At 37.3% G+C, this 16203-nt stretch overlaps 1 protein-coding gene across 1 annotated transcript in view; it reads right to left on the bottom strand.

Moving 5' to 3' along the window:
- The window catches only part of PREX2 (phosphatidylinositol-3,4,5-trisphosphate dependent Rac exchange factor 2), a 171532-nt gene that overhangs the window by 84145 nt on the left and 71184 nt on the right, over window positions 1-16203 (bottom strand). The window contains exons 12-20 of the mRNA XM_058031486.1: window positions 15563-15663; window positions 11666-11769; window positions 10280-10329; window positions 9649-9724; window positions 8835-8907; window positions 7552-7694; window positions 7310-7402; window positions 5897-6045; window positions 1318-1403 (exon numbers count right to left, since the gene is read on the bottom strand). Of these exons, the coding sequence (XP_057887469.1) occupies window positions 1318-1403; window positions 5897-6045; window positions 7310-7402; window positions 7552-7694; window positions 8835-8907; window positions 9649-9724; window positions 10280-10329; window positions 11666-11769; window positions 15563-15663 (875 nt within the window). The remainder of the gene's footprint in view (window positions 1-1317; window positions 1404-5896; window positions 6046-7309; window positions 7403-7551; window positions 7695-8834; window positions 8908-9648; window positions 9725-10279; window positions 10330-11665; window positions 11770-15562; window positions 15664-16203) is intronic.

Genomic DNA, 16203 nt, shown 5'->3' with positions numbered 1-16203 from the left:
TTGCCACAGAGGTGCCAAGGAAGTAAAAATCGACTGCCTAGAGACTGCCAGACTGGGCTGCAGAAGCTAGGGGCTGTGAAAGAAAAGGCTAGACTGAATCTGCAGAGCTGACAAGTAGAAAGCTTCTCACAACTTCACGACTTGCCAGTTGAGCATATCTGACAACGAAATAACTCACAGAATATACATGAGCTTCCCTCATTTTCAGAATTATCACTATTAGATTAAAGCTGTGTTTAAAATCTAATATAAAAGAATGACATTGGAAATTACACTATTACCAGCTATTGCAATCTCCCCCCCCAAAAAGACTTAAAAATAAACATATAAATAGATCTTATTTAATATCTCAAAAAAAAAAAAAAAATCCAAATCTCTCTTCAGAAAACACCAAGGTCCCAATTCAGCAAACTATTTAGGCAAATGCTTAAAATCTTCCAGGTTTAGCAAATGACACAAATAAGCACTTGCATATTGTTGGGGCTAATTGGAATAAAGTATGTGCCTAATGAATAATGATAGGCAGTTGACTTGAGATCCAGGTGCAGAAATAATTAACACATCAGCTACTAAGTCTGTAGTTTATTAGTCTTTCTTTTGAAAATCTAATTTCTGGCACCACAACCTAGAAAAAATGCCATCAAATTCTGTTCAAATCTGGCTGTTTTGCAGATCAGTTCACTTTTCATGCCTCAGTTACGAAAGCAGGAGGGGGGAATGAGACACAACTGTCCCACAATAACTGAAAACACAGTCTGCTCTACCACAAGCAACATGAGACAGCAAGAAATAACTCAACTTCTTTTAGCACAAATGCACTGCTCAAAAACATTGAGTTAGGTTAGCAAGCGTCTGAAAATCACATCCCAAAATAGTATTTACATGAACCATCTGCAGTTACTAAGACAAAGCCACTAACACTCTTGAAAAGATTTGTAAAAAGCACATTTCTTAGTAAAATGTTTTCAGAACACTGCAGAACCACATAGCCACCTAACAAATTAACACACAGGTTCCCAACAAGCAGTTGTATTACATCCTTCAGCTACTCCTTAATCTGCAAAGAATGCACAGCTTTAACTTAACTTTCCTACATTGGTATAACTACATTTTTAAATGAGAGTTGGAAGATGTATCCAAGCTTACAGAGTATAAGTACACAAAACAATTACATTTGAGTTTATTTAATATTGTTTGTTACTTTGGGGGAAAAAAATCTAAGATGGATCACTGGACCTAATTTTGACTCATCTCAACCAAGTCATTTAGATATTAAACATTTATTTAGCAGTACCATTGACAGCTCTTACAGCTTACCTCTCCCAACAGCATGGACAACAGATGGGCCAAAACCCCGGATTTGGAATCCAAGTCCATCTGCAGAGTCAGGAATCTTCACTGTCCTGATACAAACAAAGATTTAACATGGATGTAGCAAAAGGCAACATTTTGTTATTCAGCAGCATGTAGGTTGCAAGGGTGTAAAACTCCACACTTTTATTCAAATCAGTTTTTAGATTTTGCAGCATTCATATTCCAAATACTGTGCACCACCAACATCAGAAATAAGGGCAAGCTGAGACAGCAAACAATCTATTTCACAGGGAAATTGAATATGCTGATTATAATCAAAACACCGCCATAGCTTTAAAATTCCTCCCAAACAGACTGATCTTCAGGTAAGCTGCCATAGCACAGCAACACTGAAAGCCCTGGAAGGCAGGCAGTCTCTCCCAGCCAAGAGGACAGAGCCTGGGGACCAGAGATCACAGCAGGTCTGATCAGAGAAGCTGCAGAAGACTGCAGAACTCAGACCCATATTACATTTTAACAGAATCACAGACTGTGCGGAGCTGGAAGGGACCCACAAGGATCATCAAAGTCCAACTCCTGGCCTTTCACAAACACCCCAAGAGTCACAGCAGGTGCCCAAGAGCTTATTGAGCTCTGTCAGCCTGATGCTGTGGCCACTTCCCTGGGGAGCCTGTTCCAGTGCCCAAACACCCTCTGGGGGAAAAACTTTTTTGTAACATCCAACCTAAACTCCCCTGACAGAATTGCAGGCCTTTCCCTCAGGTTCTGTCACTGATCCCCTGAGAGAAAAGATCAGTATCCACCCCTCCTTATCTTGAAGTTGCAGACTGCAGTAAGGTATTCTGTCATAAAAGGAAATTTTGTTTGATAAGTAGGACATTCCTCTCATGAAGCCACGCTGGCTGTGACCAATGCCTGCGTTGTCTCTCAGCTGCTTTTCAGTACCTTCCAGAATAATCTTCTCCATAACTTTGCCAGGCACAGAAGTGAGACTGACAGGCCTGTAGTTTCTCAGGTCCTCTTTCTTGGCCTTCTTGAAAATTGGGATGTTTGCCAGCTCCCAGTCAGCTGGCATCTCTTCAGATTCCCAAGACAGCTCAAAAATCATCAAGAGAGGCTTTACAATGACATCAGCTAGTTCTTTGAGGATTCTCAGATAACCCTTATCAGGCCCCATAGACTTGTACAGTTCCAACTGAAGCATCAGATCTCACACTATTTCAGGGTTGGCTGAGATCTGATTATTCTCACAGTCATGGACCTCCAGCTCAGGGCACTGAGACCCCCTTTGGACCACCACCCACATCAAAGATGGAGGTGAAGAATAAATGAAACACCTCTGGGTTGTCCCTGTCCCCATCTGTGAGGTGACCATCCTATAACAAGTCAATGTTATTTTTACATTATCTATTGCCATTAATATACTTGAAAATCTCCTTATTGTTCCCCCACGTTTCTGGCCGGCTTCAACTCCAGTTGACTTTTGGCCGCATGAATTTTCTCCCAGCAGCAGTGAGCAGCATCTCTGCATTCTTCCCATGTCACTTGGCCTTGCTTCCACTGGGCTTACACTTTCCTTTTTAGCCTTATTTCTAGAGAATATTCCTGTTCAACCAAGCCAGCCTTCTACCTCACTTGCTTGACTTCTCAATTTGGGACTTTCCTGCTCCTGTGTCCTTAGGAGGTGATGTTTAAAAAGTGACCAGCACTGATGGACCCCAACAACTGCAGAGATATTTTCACTTGGAAATAATGAATCCCATCAGGTGTTATAGTAGACAAGGTGTTGAGTAGATCATCCTGTGGTCAACAAACCCAAAATCTTTCTGCTGACACCAGCTTTGGAGCCATGTATTGACCTAATGGATCTGCCTGATTCTATTGATATTATAGCTGGTTACTGGAAGAATCAACAAAATCAACTACCGTGCTCCTGATCCCTCTATCAATTGTCCCAGGGCACTGTAGTCTTTTTTATTGCCCTTGGACTTCCCTGTTTTATTTCATCGCTGCCAGTTTGAACAATCATTAGCAAAGAGTAATCAGAGGGCCTTAGTACACTGGAGAATTTTCCAGTAATATCCCTTACCCCAGGCCCTTGGAGACAGCAGACTTCCCTGTGAGTTGGGTCAGGTCTGCATATCAGACCCTCCACTCCCTTTGGAAGGGAGTCTCCTATCACAACTTCCCTTCTTTTCCTGTTAACAGAGGAAGTCTTGATGCAGGGTGCAGGTGGTGTTTCAGGAGGCCCCACCATCCCAGAAGGATCTTGCCCCATCTCATCAGTTGTTTGGCCTTCTAGGTCCAGAGCCCCACACCTGTTGTAAAAGGTACCAGTCCCACTTGCCAAATGCAGAGAAAGAGGAACCTTCTTGTGGTACGTGCTGTGATGTGCCTCCAGCCTTCATCTTTATCAGACCCCAGCTAACAGTCCTCTGGCTAATTACCCTGCAGGGCTCTGAGTCCATCTGCTTCTTCACCACAATGGAGGTTCAAGATTCCTGGGAGTCTGAGACCGTAGCATTGCTGAAAATAATTGATCTCTCTTTTGCTCATTCACTCAAACACTGCATAGCCTGTTCACTTCTTCCTGTAGCTCCACCTGCAACACAGCTCCTCAAACACAGCACACTTTCTGCAAAATAACTCCTTGTAGTCCCCATCCTCACAAAGAGGCATCAGGCACTCCCAGCAGCCTGTGCCTCTCCTTGCTGAGTTTTCTTGAAAAAATGTTTCATTGCAGTTTTTCTGAGCAGTGACAGAAAGTAGCTACTGAGTTTTGTAAAATAAGAATCATCCACTGTTTGCATGACTTGTAATAAACTTACCAACAAATCTAACCAACAAAAACACAATTCTGAAAATCAAAATTCACATCTACTCCTTCAAATTAAGCCCTGAGTTCACCCAAAGTAAACTAGCATACCCCTGTGATATCAGCTCAGGGTCTACAAAAAGCAACACAGCTGCATTAGTCCTTATCAGACCCAGTTAGGTCATGCATAACAGTGCACTGATTTAACTTTGCAGCCTTTCCATCCAGAGCCAGTTCTGTTATTATTGCAGGGATCTTTGCCCCAAGCTCCATTTCCCATTGCAAAAGCAAACTAATTCAAATTGATGCTGAAAAGTGATTTTAAAATACATTTGGACTGTAGCAAACTTGATTTACAGGCAGTTTTGAAGAAGAGAATTGCATCATTTCTTGTACTTTTTTTTTCTAGTATACATAATACTAGGCATTTGGAGATGATTATCATCAGAGGTGGGCTCCAAACTTCATTGAAGTCTATATTTTTTAAATATAATAATATAGAGAGATAAATAATTTTTCACTTGAAACATTTTTTAAGTATAACATCATTTAATGTACTCATATATTCACTATTGGTACTATCTATTTGATTGCATTCTGAAACTGCTTTGAGATGATGCAAATAACTATGAAAGATCATCACTGGCAGTTTAGGCTAAGAATTCAGGAGAGAATTGACTTCTGTGAATTCAGTTGTGCTAGCAGCAGCTGCTGACAAAAAGCAGGGAACACGAGAAACAAATTTGACTTCTGTGAACTCTAAATTCACTAGACCATCTCTCTCAGCCTTGAAATTCACCTACAAGTTGAGTCAGAAATTAAATCAAGATTTGCATTAAAGAAAGGCCAAGATGCTTTTATGCTTTCTGCAATCCTGTGGTCTGGGGATTTTTTAATTGTTATTTTCATTTGTTTGGGGGTGGGAACAGGTGTTGCAGTATCAGTCCAGATAAGCATCTTTGTGCCTTATTTATTTTTCTTGTTTTGGATGTCATTTTACTTCTCAAGACACCTTTGCTTATCAAGAGGAGAAATAAATCTTCAATCTGCCACTTAACCAGAGCCATTCCCGAGCGAGGCACTCTGTATGCTGTATGGTAACAGAGAATGGCACCTCTTTATTCTGTGGATTTTGAATAAAAAATTACTTCTGACAAATTTTTCTTAGTCTCCTTCTTATTTGTTATGTATAACCTAGCAAAAACTGCATTAACTTTACGAATAGACTTATGCTCATTTACATACTTAGTGAACCCAATTATTAGGCCCCGCTTTGTATTTCTTTTGCGTAACAAAACTTGTGTCTAGGAAGGAATGGGCAAAACTTGTACAGAAATGCATCTGTTTGATAAAGATGAGGAGCTGTTTATTTCCTCCTGCTGTTTACACAACCAACACACCAGCTGAAGGGGCCCATGGGACCACAGAGTCTGACAATGACAAACCAGCAACTAATCCCCAGACGCAGGAATTTGTTTAATACACACAGCCAGAGATAAGTGATCAAAACTGACCATATAGTCCATGAAATTTCATTTAAACTTGCAGTATGTACTTCAAGTGGCAGAGCTAAAGTGCTCATGTGATTCTTTTGCTGACTCACAAATAGGATAAAACAAAATCAAGGCAAATCAAATTGCTTGACTTTGCAAAGTCAGATCAGATACAGCATCTAAACCCCCTTTACAGTAGGGCTCTCTGAAGTTCCACTGGTCTGAAAATTCCCTTCAATTGTTTGCAAACCTTCCCAAAGGAATGACAACTTACTCTCGAGGTTTGGTGCTCACAAGAACCCTCAGGGGCTTTCTGCTGTTTAAACAGGCTTTCAGGAAGCAATCCACTTCACTGAAGGGTCGCAGGAAAACCAGGTCACCGTTAATGGCAAAGATTTTCTTCCCAACTTCCAAGCCTGCCATCTAGAAAATAACAACAGTTGTGTACACGTTTGCTTTTATAACCACTAACATTACGTTTTCTTCTGCTGGCATGCAACTCCAATAGAAAAACTGACATTCACATTTTGTTTACATTCTTTATGACTCCTTCACATAGCATGCATAGAGGACTTACACCACAAAATGTTTCTAAAACTGGTTAAATTCATGTGAAGGGTAAGTACTCATTCTGAAGAGAGCTAATTACAAGACCTGGTATTAATCAAGATTTTGTGACAGTATTACAATATCAGTTCATTTTTTTAGTAATTAACACAACAGCTTTGATTGAGCCATTTATTTTATGACAGTACTTAATTTTTCATCCACCATTTTCCAAAGGAACTAAAGCTTCTATTCATAAAGACCCAACTAATATTTTAGTCAGTGAATATTTGCTAAGCTCCAAAACAAAGAGTTTTTAAACTTTGGTCTAACAAGAAAAGTACAATTACAGTAGAACTACAGGAGTACAAAGAGAGGCTCAGGGTATGGGCAAAGCCCAAGTGCCATCTGAGAATATGGCAGAACCTGACTGATAGAAATCAGATCATTTAACTCTGTGGCTGAATTATATTATTCATTTGCTGTGTCTATTTATAATATAAATTTATACTCCACCATAAGATTTAGAAAGCCTTGAAATCTAAGTCCAAGTTTTTCTCTTATGAAAGAGCATCATACTTTATCTTTACATATACAGAGACTCCCATGCTGCTCAGTAGAATATTAATTAACCCAAAGAGAACCTAAAGCAATGCTACAGGAAGGCTGTAATATATTCCTTCAGGGTCTCTAATCCCAGATTTTATCTAAAGCTTGATACATCCTTTACTATGAAATATGTCAGCTGCAACTCACAGACTAGCTCTATACCCATTTCATATTCTACCAATAATGCTGATTTCAATTATGATTAATTTCATTACTGGAATATTATAAAATGCATAAAAATAAAATGACAACGTTTATAATATCAATCAATATGAAAATTTAGCTGAGCAGAAAATAAGTGTCAAAATATGGTCAAAACAATATTTTAAATAAAAATAAAAAGCTAAAAAGAAAACAAACAAACAAAACCAAACAAATTTAAAAAAAGGAAAAAGGGAAAAAACTCATAGGCACAACTTTCTTGGTAAGTCTCACTGTCACCTACCACTTTAGCCTTTCCTACATGATGTACAAAACATACATCTGTGATGAAGTAAATAAAACAGGGAAGATAATTTATAATATTCCATACCTCAGCATTTGATCCTTTCTCCACCACTTTAATAATTGGCACCTTATTTTTATCTTCTAAACCAAAACCATAGGTTCCTTCATTAGAATTAATCTGTAAAATAATTTTAAAAATATTGTTCAGAAAGGCATTAATAAAACTGAAGTATGTCTTGATTAAATAACAATAAACTGTCCTAATATATTGCCATTATGACCAATTTTTTTATTCATCAAAGCACACAGTGATGGTGTTTCACTCACCAGTAATGACTTGGCTATGACATTTTCCACTACTTTCAGATCATGTTTCATGAGTCTGTGCTTCATATTTGATCCTTCCATTTCTTCATCCGCATAAAAACGGAACAGCAGTGGTTCATCTTTAAATTCACTTTTCTCTAACACTGTATGACAGAAACCCAGACATATTAATCTTTATTTTCTTTTCAACTTTTGAATATCATGTCTTTAATGAACCATTAAATACTCAACATGCATACACATATTGAATGCTAGCAAACTATTGTTTGTGTGTGTGAATCTAGGGAAATCTTTTAACATAGACAACAATTGTTACTTGGATTCATTACACAGAGACAGGTATCACTAAGCTCATGTTTTCAACTAAAACATCTAGATTCCACCAAGCTGAGAAAGATGTATTAGCCTGAAATCATTTTAGTGAAAATACTAAGCACAGGGTTTCTTCCTAAAAGGGATTTTAAAACATGATTTTGAAAAGTTCTGCTGGACAGCTGCTGAAGATGCTCACAACCAAGTTCTGGCATTCTCCAGACAGTGAAGCATGCTGGGTTTAGAATTAGAAACAGGTTTGCTGGGGATGTGGAAGCAAGCAGAACAGCCAGTAGATGCAGTTTGTGAGTTCAAAAGTCAAAGGAAAAAGAATGAACAATACAGGAGAGTATGTTCTCAACCCTTTATCTAAACAAACAGGTAAAAAGTATTTCTTCCTCTTTTCATTTCAGTAAATGACCTACTACTTCAATCCTTCCACTGAAATCTTCCCTCTGATGGCATTAAATGGGTCCTTATTCACCTTAATTTTGGTGCTGCACATATCTCTGGTCTCCTCTCCCTTCTTTGTTCTTTACTATTCTTATGATTTTGTCATTTTTATCCAATCCGCTTTCTCCCACTTTTTTGAAGCCATGATCCTTCATATCTTATTAATTCCCCCCAAAATCTCACATTTCTCTCCTACATGATTTTTTTATTGTCTCATCAGTGCCAACATGCATTACTTTCTTAAGACATTTCTTGCAAAGTGACTAATAAAACTGCCCCCACTAAATCCTTTAGCGGATTAATTCCGCAGCACATGCTATAAAATTGGATATAATTTTCAGAGTATACAATAGCTATTTTTTTCCTTTAAGACTGTAGCATCAATCTCTTTAGTGATACAATAGAAGAACTTTCCATCTGTTCTGTAATATCTTTATCAGCCCCTGCATTTCCTTCCAACTGTGCAGATAACATTAAACAGAAAGTAAGCATAACTTGTAGAGAATGTATTTACTTACCATGGTGCATAAACCCATTATCACAAAGAGCTACACCAAATATCATAGCTTCCTCCCTGGTCCGGCAATCCCCCTGTTAAAACACAGTACATGTTTAAAATATATTTTAAAATATTAGCAAAATGGAAACTCTGCACAATGGCATCATCCCACAGGGATGGCAATTACTGTAGATTACGTTTGCGACCACCACTTTATGTATACATTTCTAGCATATATATATATATATATATATATAACAGTATATACCTGTTTATCATAGAATCAGAGAGCAGTTTGGGTTGGAAGGGACCTTTATATGCTATAACACTCTATAATTACAAATACATAGGAAAAGACTTCAGCAAGGCTGCATTCTCCATAAAAATAGAATGTAATAGAACCTATAAGCACCAAAGTTTTAAACTTTTATTTTATGGAACTAGTGCCTGTTGACAGAGTGAGCAGGATATCATGTTGTTTGTTTCTTGTTCATTTAAAACGAAACAGAATTGATGGCAACAAATTGGTACTGACTTTTGCTCATCTAGTTAGTAATTTAGAGTTTCTCATTTCATTTCATTTTAAGCCTGGACAGTGTTATATGCAGAATCACAAAGCTAAGTGCCATCAAAACATTTCAATTCAATTTCAGATCAGAAAGATAAGCACTACAGCAATGAAAAGCATAGTTGATGACAGCTGATTTCTGTTGCTTTACTGGTTTAAGAGGATTACACTACATAAAGTGTTTGTATGTTGTTCTTGATATATCACTAGCTTTCAAGTCAGAATTTAAATGAAAACATACATAAATCCAGAGGTGTCTACTTGCCTGGGCAATCAACCAATCTATGAATTTGTTTGCCATAACCACAGATTTGTAGGTTCTCAAGTGATAGTCTTTATCCCTGTTAAAAATAACACAAAACAATTTTTCAAAATCAAACAAAAGCTCTGAAGAAAGAGAAAAATACTTGTCATTTATAACCAAGTTAGTGCAAGCATGAACTGAGCACTTAATAATGGTTGAGGTGTTTTCTCTGGAGGAAAAAAAACTAGCAAATGAAGCCTTTCTTGTAGACAGAAAGGAGGAGGCTGATCACAACTTATTTGGGTGATATTGGCAATGGAGTACGAAGGCAGGTGTGTCGCTCTGGGACTATTCTAATGAGGTAATGGTGTATTAGTAAAGGAGTGCACTAATATATACAGGAAGCATATAAGCATATCCATTAGGACCTAGGAGGCTCTAGAAGTCCATTAAAAAAGTTATATTGAGCAGAGTTGGCAGCCATTTAGTGGTTCAGTTATGCTTTTTGTCTTGACAGCGTTTCAGTCTTATCTGATTACTCTCAAAAGCCCAATATTGAAAGGATGGGTTAGGTTCCTACATTCAAACACAGTATCTTCAGATCATGTACTTCTTCCAAATGACTCCCTCAGGATTTCCCAATTGCACTCACCTAATTACTGGGGTAAAGAGACTGTGAAGGCGACAGTACAGTCGTACACCCTGTTAAAGAGAAAGAGGTGGTGAGTCAACCACACACTCACATAGACAAGAGGCAGGGACATAGTAAGGAAGTCTGAATGCTGTTAGTGGATTTCATTTTCATATTAAAAAGATCTGTTCAAATTTCTATGTATTTTCATGTGCCAAAACAATGTTCCCCGATAACAATATTGATGAATAAATTATGAGAACAAACACATTTCCTATCTAACCTAAGCTTACTGAGACACATGCAAAACAGATTAGCTTTAAGGTAGGATTAAAAAATTCTGAAGGTTTGAAATACTTAGAAAGAAAAGCACACAAAAAATAAATCAACATTTCCATGCATTAAGGCTGTCCCAAACAGTGGTTGCTATTCTACACACAGCTGTGTAATTACCACTGCATTTTATTATACGCATCAATACTTTGCTTACAAATTAGAATTATAACTAATCAATTTTTAAAATGCAAAAAGATTTAAATATTAGAAAAGTTTTCTATTAAAAGCAAATAAATTATACATCTGCAGTAGTTTAAGAAACTACCATCGGAAAATTGTATTTTAAAAAATAAAAACACATTAGTATTACTTAGGAAACTATCAAAAAGCAATTATGTTTACAATATGCAAGTATAATGACTAAAAGTTGTGTCAAATTAGATTCCACCCTACTTTGCTCTGCCTGGGAGTTCAGTATTGTAGATTCCTCTAGATGCACTTCATATTAACAAGTGGAGCAAAAATTAAATTAAACTGCAGCAAAAATTAAATTATACTGCAGTGTAATACCCAAATGCAGACATTTCCTACTGACTCCAAATCATGACAAATTTGAATATTAATGAGTTTAAAGGAAAGTTTGATCAATCTTTTCACTGTTGCCAGTAACATAGATAGGTAGTATAACCTATTATGTCTAAACATCTATGTGACTATAGATTTACTGCCTAGTTAGGACATTAAAAAAGGACACTCAGATTTTAGAGAAATCTGAAAGCAGTTTCCGACATATATCTTCATATCTATGAGAAGAGACTGAAAAAAAACCCAGACTGAACCTCAGCTTCAGGATTACCCAGAAACACAAGCAAAGCATCCTGCATATTAAACCACTGAATAGCAACTATAACTACATAATAGTAAATTATTAGTAAACTGTAATTTTGTATTTAAAATCTGTAAAAATTAACCAAAAGCTTACAAATGAAAAACTGAATTTGATTCACATAAATATAGATTGGTAACAGTGAGGGGATGTTTTTTATCCCAGCAAATCTTACATTACTTTTCAAGCAGAATCTCAGTTTCTGATGTGCTCTTTCCAATAATAGCAACTATTTTATTCTGTACCTTGGAGATGACATCCTGCATCTCATTTCTGGGATAGTATGTTCCATCATCATATCGGAATCTGTACAGCATGTGTTCAGGTTTGAATTGGTGCTTATCTGTAACTAAATTAAAAGGATAAAAGGCATTGTTAGATGACTTTCTGAAGAAAACAAGGAGAGAGAGGAAGGTCAGCATCATTTCTTTTAATAAGAGCCCTAAACACATCAGTAGGTATATTTCAAACAGGGAGGCCAGGAAGCCCAGTGAGATCATCTGCCCTAAGCTCCTTTCAGCCACTGATGACAATATTTCTTACAACATTTAAGTAGTACAGAAGAAAACAAACAGTTTCAAGTCACAGGGCAAAGAATAAGGAGGACAGTCAGGGGACAGCATGAAAAATGAGGCCCTCAGTTCCTTTTAGTCTTCAGTGCTTTTGCAGAGCTTATCTATCAAATAGCCTAATAAGCCTTATTTTGCAACTATTAATATTATTTTTCCACATTATGTTCTGTCCTCATTCTTGAAGAGGCCAATCTCAGATGATTCAGTAAATATACAAACACAACACATTTGACCAGTCTTGCAGTGGGAACAAAGGAGAGAGGAACATCTCTCTACACAGAGTCACCTAAACGTTGTAAGTGCAAGAGACTGGCAATTGTTATGAAGATGTTGATAATCTATTTCCCCAAGGACCTGGGAAAAACGATGTTAACAGGTGGAATTCCAGAGTTTCACAAGGTTCTGGCAACAAACCTCACAACTTCAAGTGTTTTGTGAAAACAAGTCATATCTTAGGATACAAAAGTTCTCCTGGAAACTGCACAGCTGCAAATCTTTCTGAAAAACAGCTGATCCATTTGATGGTTGAGGACAGGCTTAGGCACTATCACCATCCTAAGATAACTGCTTTATTAATTACAGCTTCACTTGCAGTTGTAAGCTTAAATTTTGAAAGTCAATTTACATGTAATCAACTGATAAAGGAGGGTCCTGTAATGTCTTCATTTATCAGAGTAATACACCTGAGAGAGTTAGGTAATTCTGTGCATGCCTTCTTATAACAACTGACTAAGCCATCATACATAATCCTCTTCCAAAAATTTAGTTAGGCATCATAAACTTTGTATAGTGAGGTGCCTTTCGTCTGTGTCATTTTTCATGCCCCTTCAAGCTCCTCAGTATTTCCACACATCATCTGATACACAGACATAAAAACTGAACTTCATATATGAAGTCATGTGCAAGAGCAAAATAACATCTCTACCTGCATTTGATATACCTACTAATAGTAAAGACCAGGACACTATTCCAATTGCCTTGAAGTGATGGTTATTCAAAATAATTCCTAAGCTCTTTCACATATCATTGCCTCTAAATACATGAGATACAGACGACAAAATTTTCACATACAATGCCTAACATAAGTATCTATGAGAATTTTAATGGATTGTGACCATTTAACTAAAAAAAAACCCACGTCTTCTAGCTCTATAATTAAAAAATATTCCTACTGTTGAAGAAAAATAATGTATTCCAACAGATTAACAAATATTAAAGACTTCTTTATAACCAGCAAGTTCTGAAAATAAAAATAAAAAAAAAATCAAGACAGTTTTCTTAAAGCCAAATTATTCCTCAGTCTTACAGGGATGTGCTGGGAGGGAACAAGGATGACAAAGCACGTTTCCTTTCTTGCATGCCCATGACAAACAGAGGAGGCTATGCCCTCTGAGGAGCACATGCACAACTCTGTCTCTGCAGTCCCAAGTTACCAGAGTGCGCCAGAAACTAAGGGAGTAGCTCCACAGAGCTGGGACTTGCTGGGTTTCAAAAACTTGAGCTCACAAAATGCTGCATTACCACTAAATAAGGAAGTCCAAGTTGCTTTGTGTGCCATTTCTAACACCGTACCCACATTTATGCTGGGATATGTATTTATATGGCATACACAACATAAAGGGAACTGATCAAGACTTAAACTGGTCTTTTCTTTTAATTTTTTTGCCAAGGCAATTTAAAATCAGATCATTACATCAGTCCAAGGAACAGCCACATAAATACCTATTCATTTTAAAACTATCTGATAGTCAGTTTATTTTTGTAACTACAAAGCTCCTTAATCCAATGAGACAAGGTTTCCATCTCTAATCAGCTGCAGTGAGAGGACAAAGTACCTCACTCCATTGAATGGTATCAGTCATTTCAGATATCAGAGAATTCCACAAGGTAGATTTAAAATAGCAGCATACAAACAGATTTTTCCCCTTATATAAAAGTGGAGGGGGGAAAAAAAGGAAAAACTGTAACTTTTCTGCTTGCTAGAGTTCACACATCAGGAAGAACAAAAATGTCCATCACAACATGATTCTGTCACTGCTAGAATGAACTCCAGCACAGTGACAATAATGGCCAGCCTACTGAATATGCAAGTTCTCAACAAAGGCCTCTACAATATTTGCAATGTAAATAACAGCCAAACGTTCTTCCTCCCTTGCTCCCTCTGTGAAAACAGATGGTTCATTCAACTTTATTTTAGGAATGCTATTTTCAGTGAACTACAGCTGGATTCACTATTCAAAGTAGCATGTCTGGCTCACATTTCTATGCTCTGATATAATTACCCTTTTATCTCATGAAGTTACACAATATTCATTTAACTTTGCATTGAGAAAATCTATGGGTGTATTTAGGATATAAATTACAAGATCAGGAGAAGAATCTCTGGCAACAGAATCATTCCATTGAAAACAGTTCAGTGTGTGTAGTAAACATAATAGCATCTGACATTTGAATGATTGTGGAAGACAATAATGTAGACTGACATTAAAGAAATTATGACTACATGACTACTGATTAATAACCTTAATATTTTTCCTCCTACTTTGCATATGTTTAAAACACACACAACTCAGTGGCACTATGTTTCTCCCACTTTCTTTCCAGTCAAGGACACTAAAATCATTCCAAAGAACTTAAATTAAGTATTAAATTAGTTACTGGCTGGAGCACAGAAGTATTAAAATGTATATTATCAAAGATTCCATCTAAATTTACATCCTGGATCTATGATAGTGTGGTAACTAACTTGACAGCTTTGTTTTGAGTGATTGTACCTATGATATCAGATTCTGTAAAACATGGCTTCAAAGAAGCTTCTCCAGTTTACTTATATGGTCCTGTTAGACTCTTGTAATAACAACAGAGATAAGGACATGTTCTAGTAGGAAAAAAATGTTGCCAATGCAAACTACCTGCAGAAATCAAACCTTCTTACTGGCTAAAAAAAATGAAACCTCTGAGAGATACTTTTCTCCACAATAAACTAAATGCAGAGAGTTGATTGCAGATTTCAGCATCAAAATAGCAATTTTAGTAACTATACAATGTAGTGAAGAGAAGGCCTTAAAATGCAAAAGATTAAATTGTTAGGTTACAGATTCATCAGCTCCACTTGTAACATCTAACAGATGAGCAGGCTCATTTATCAAAACAGCCAGCTGTGACTCACTGCCATGTAAAATTCTTAGTTGAACACCTTCCCTAAAATGCCTGGCCTTAATAAAGGTTAGAATCCGTACAAGCAGTGTACTACTCTGTGTTTCCCCAGAATTTTTTTTTTATTACAAAAGAACAGCAATGTTTCTCTATGTCCTTTTCATCCTTTCCTTAACATCCTGATGTTGTGATCATCAACAGCAGAGAGAAAATCTGATTAAATCAGTGGAGCCTTTCCCAGCAAATCTGCTATGGACATGGACAATGGCCCCATGAGGCCCCTGGAAGGATATAATGCAGATTCCACAAGCTGTCTTGTGTTAACAAGACCATCTTTTAGTCAAACAAAATTAAGTGCATTCTAGTTACAACAATCATCTTGAAAACAAGTGAGTTAAAACTAACTCTATTTACCGTGGTGAATGATGCCGTTCTCTAGTAAAGCTTGGCCAAGATGAACACCTTCTTCAGACTTGTGTATCTCTCCAATTTCCAACAGCCAGGACACAAATTCGCTGAAAAAACAGACAAAGAAAACAAACTTTACGTCTCATACCACCAGATCTACTGCATGTTCCTCTCCATTACTAGTGTTTCTTACTAGTCTTGTAAATGATTCTTTAGCCCAATGATCCGCCACCTGTATGTCATACCACCTCTAAAAAAACTCACTCTTTACAGCTTTTATTTTGACATAACCACAAACAGTTTCCCTTGAGATGTCTTTTCTGCTCAGAAGTTTTCCATGCATGAAGTTAACCTGGCACATAGTAAAGATTTTTCATGTTTTCTGGGATATCCTCAACTGGCATAGCTTCACTTGGTCAGACAGATAAGGCAATCCCAGGCATTCCTACTGCACCTGTCCAGGGCAGGCCTGCCATGGTGGCAAAATAAAACCACAGCATGACAGAGCAGTAGGCTTGTTACTTCCAAGGTGTCTCAAACATATTGACATCCAGAGCTTATCTACTAAGTATATATTCATGTGCAGAAAATGCCTGGCTTCCACCAAAGCAAAGCTGATGCAGTCCAGAGACATTGGATCTACAGCG

This window comes from Melospiza georgiana, chromosome 1 (assembly GCF_028018845.1).
Source record: "Melospiza georgiana isolate bMelGeo1 chromosome 1, bMelGeo1.pri, whole genome shotgun sequence".
Lineage (NCBI taxonomy): Eukaryota > Metazoa > Chordata > Aves > Passeriformes > Passerellidae > Melospiza > Melospiza georgiana.
This window is presented reverse-complemented; position numbering and strand designations above follow the sequence as displayed.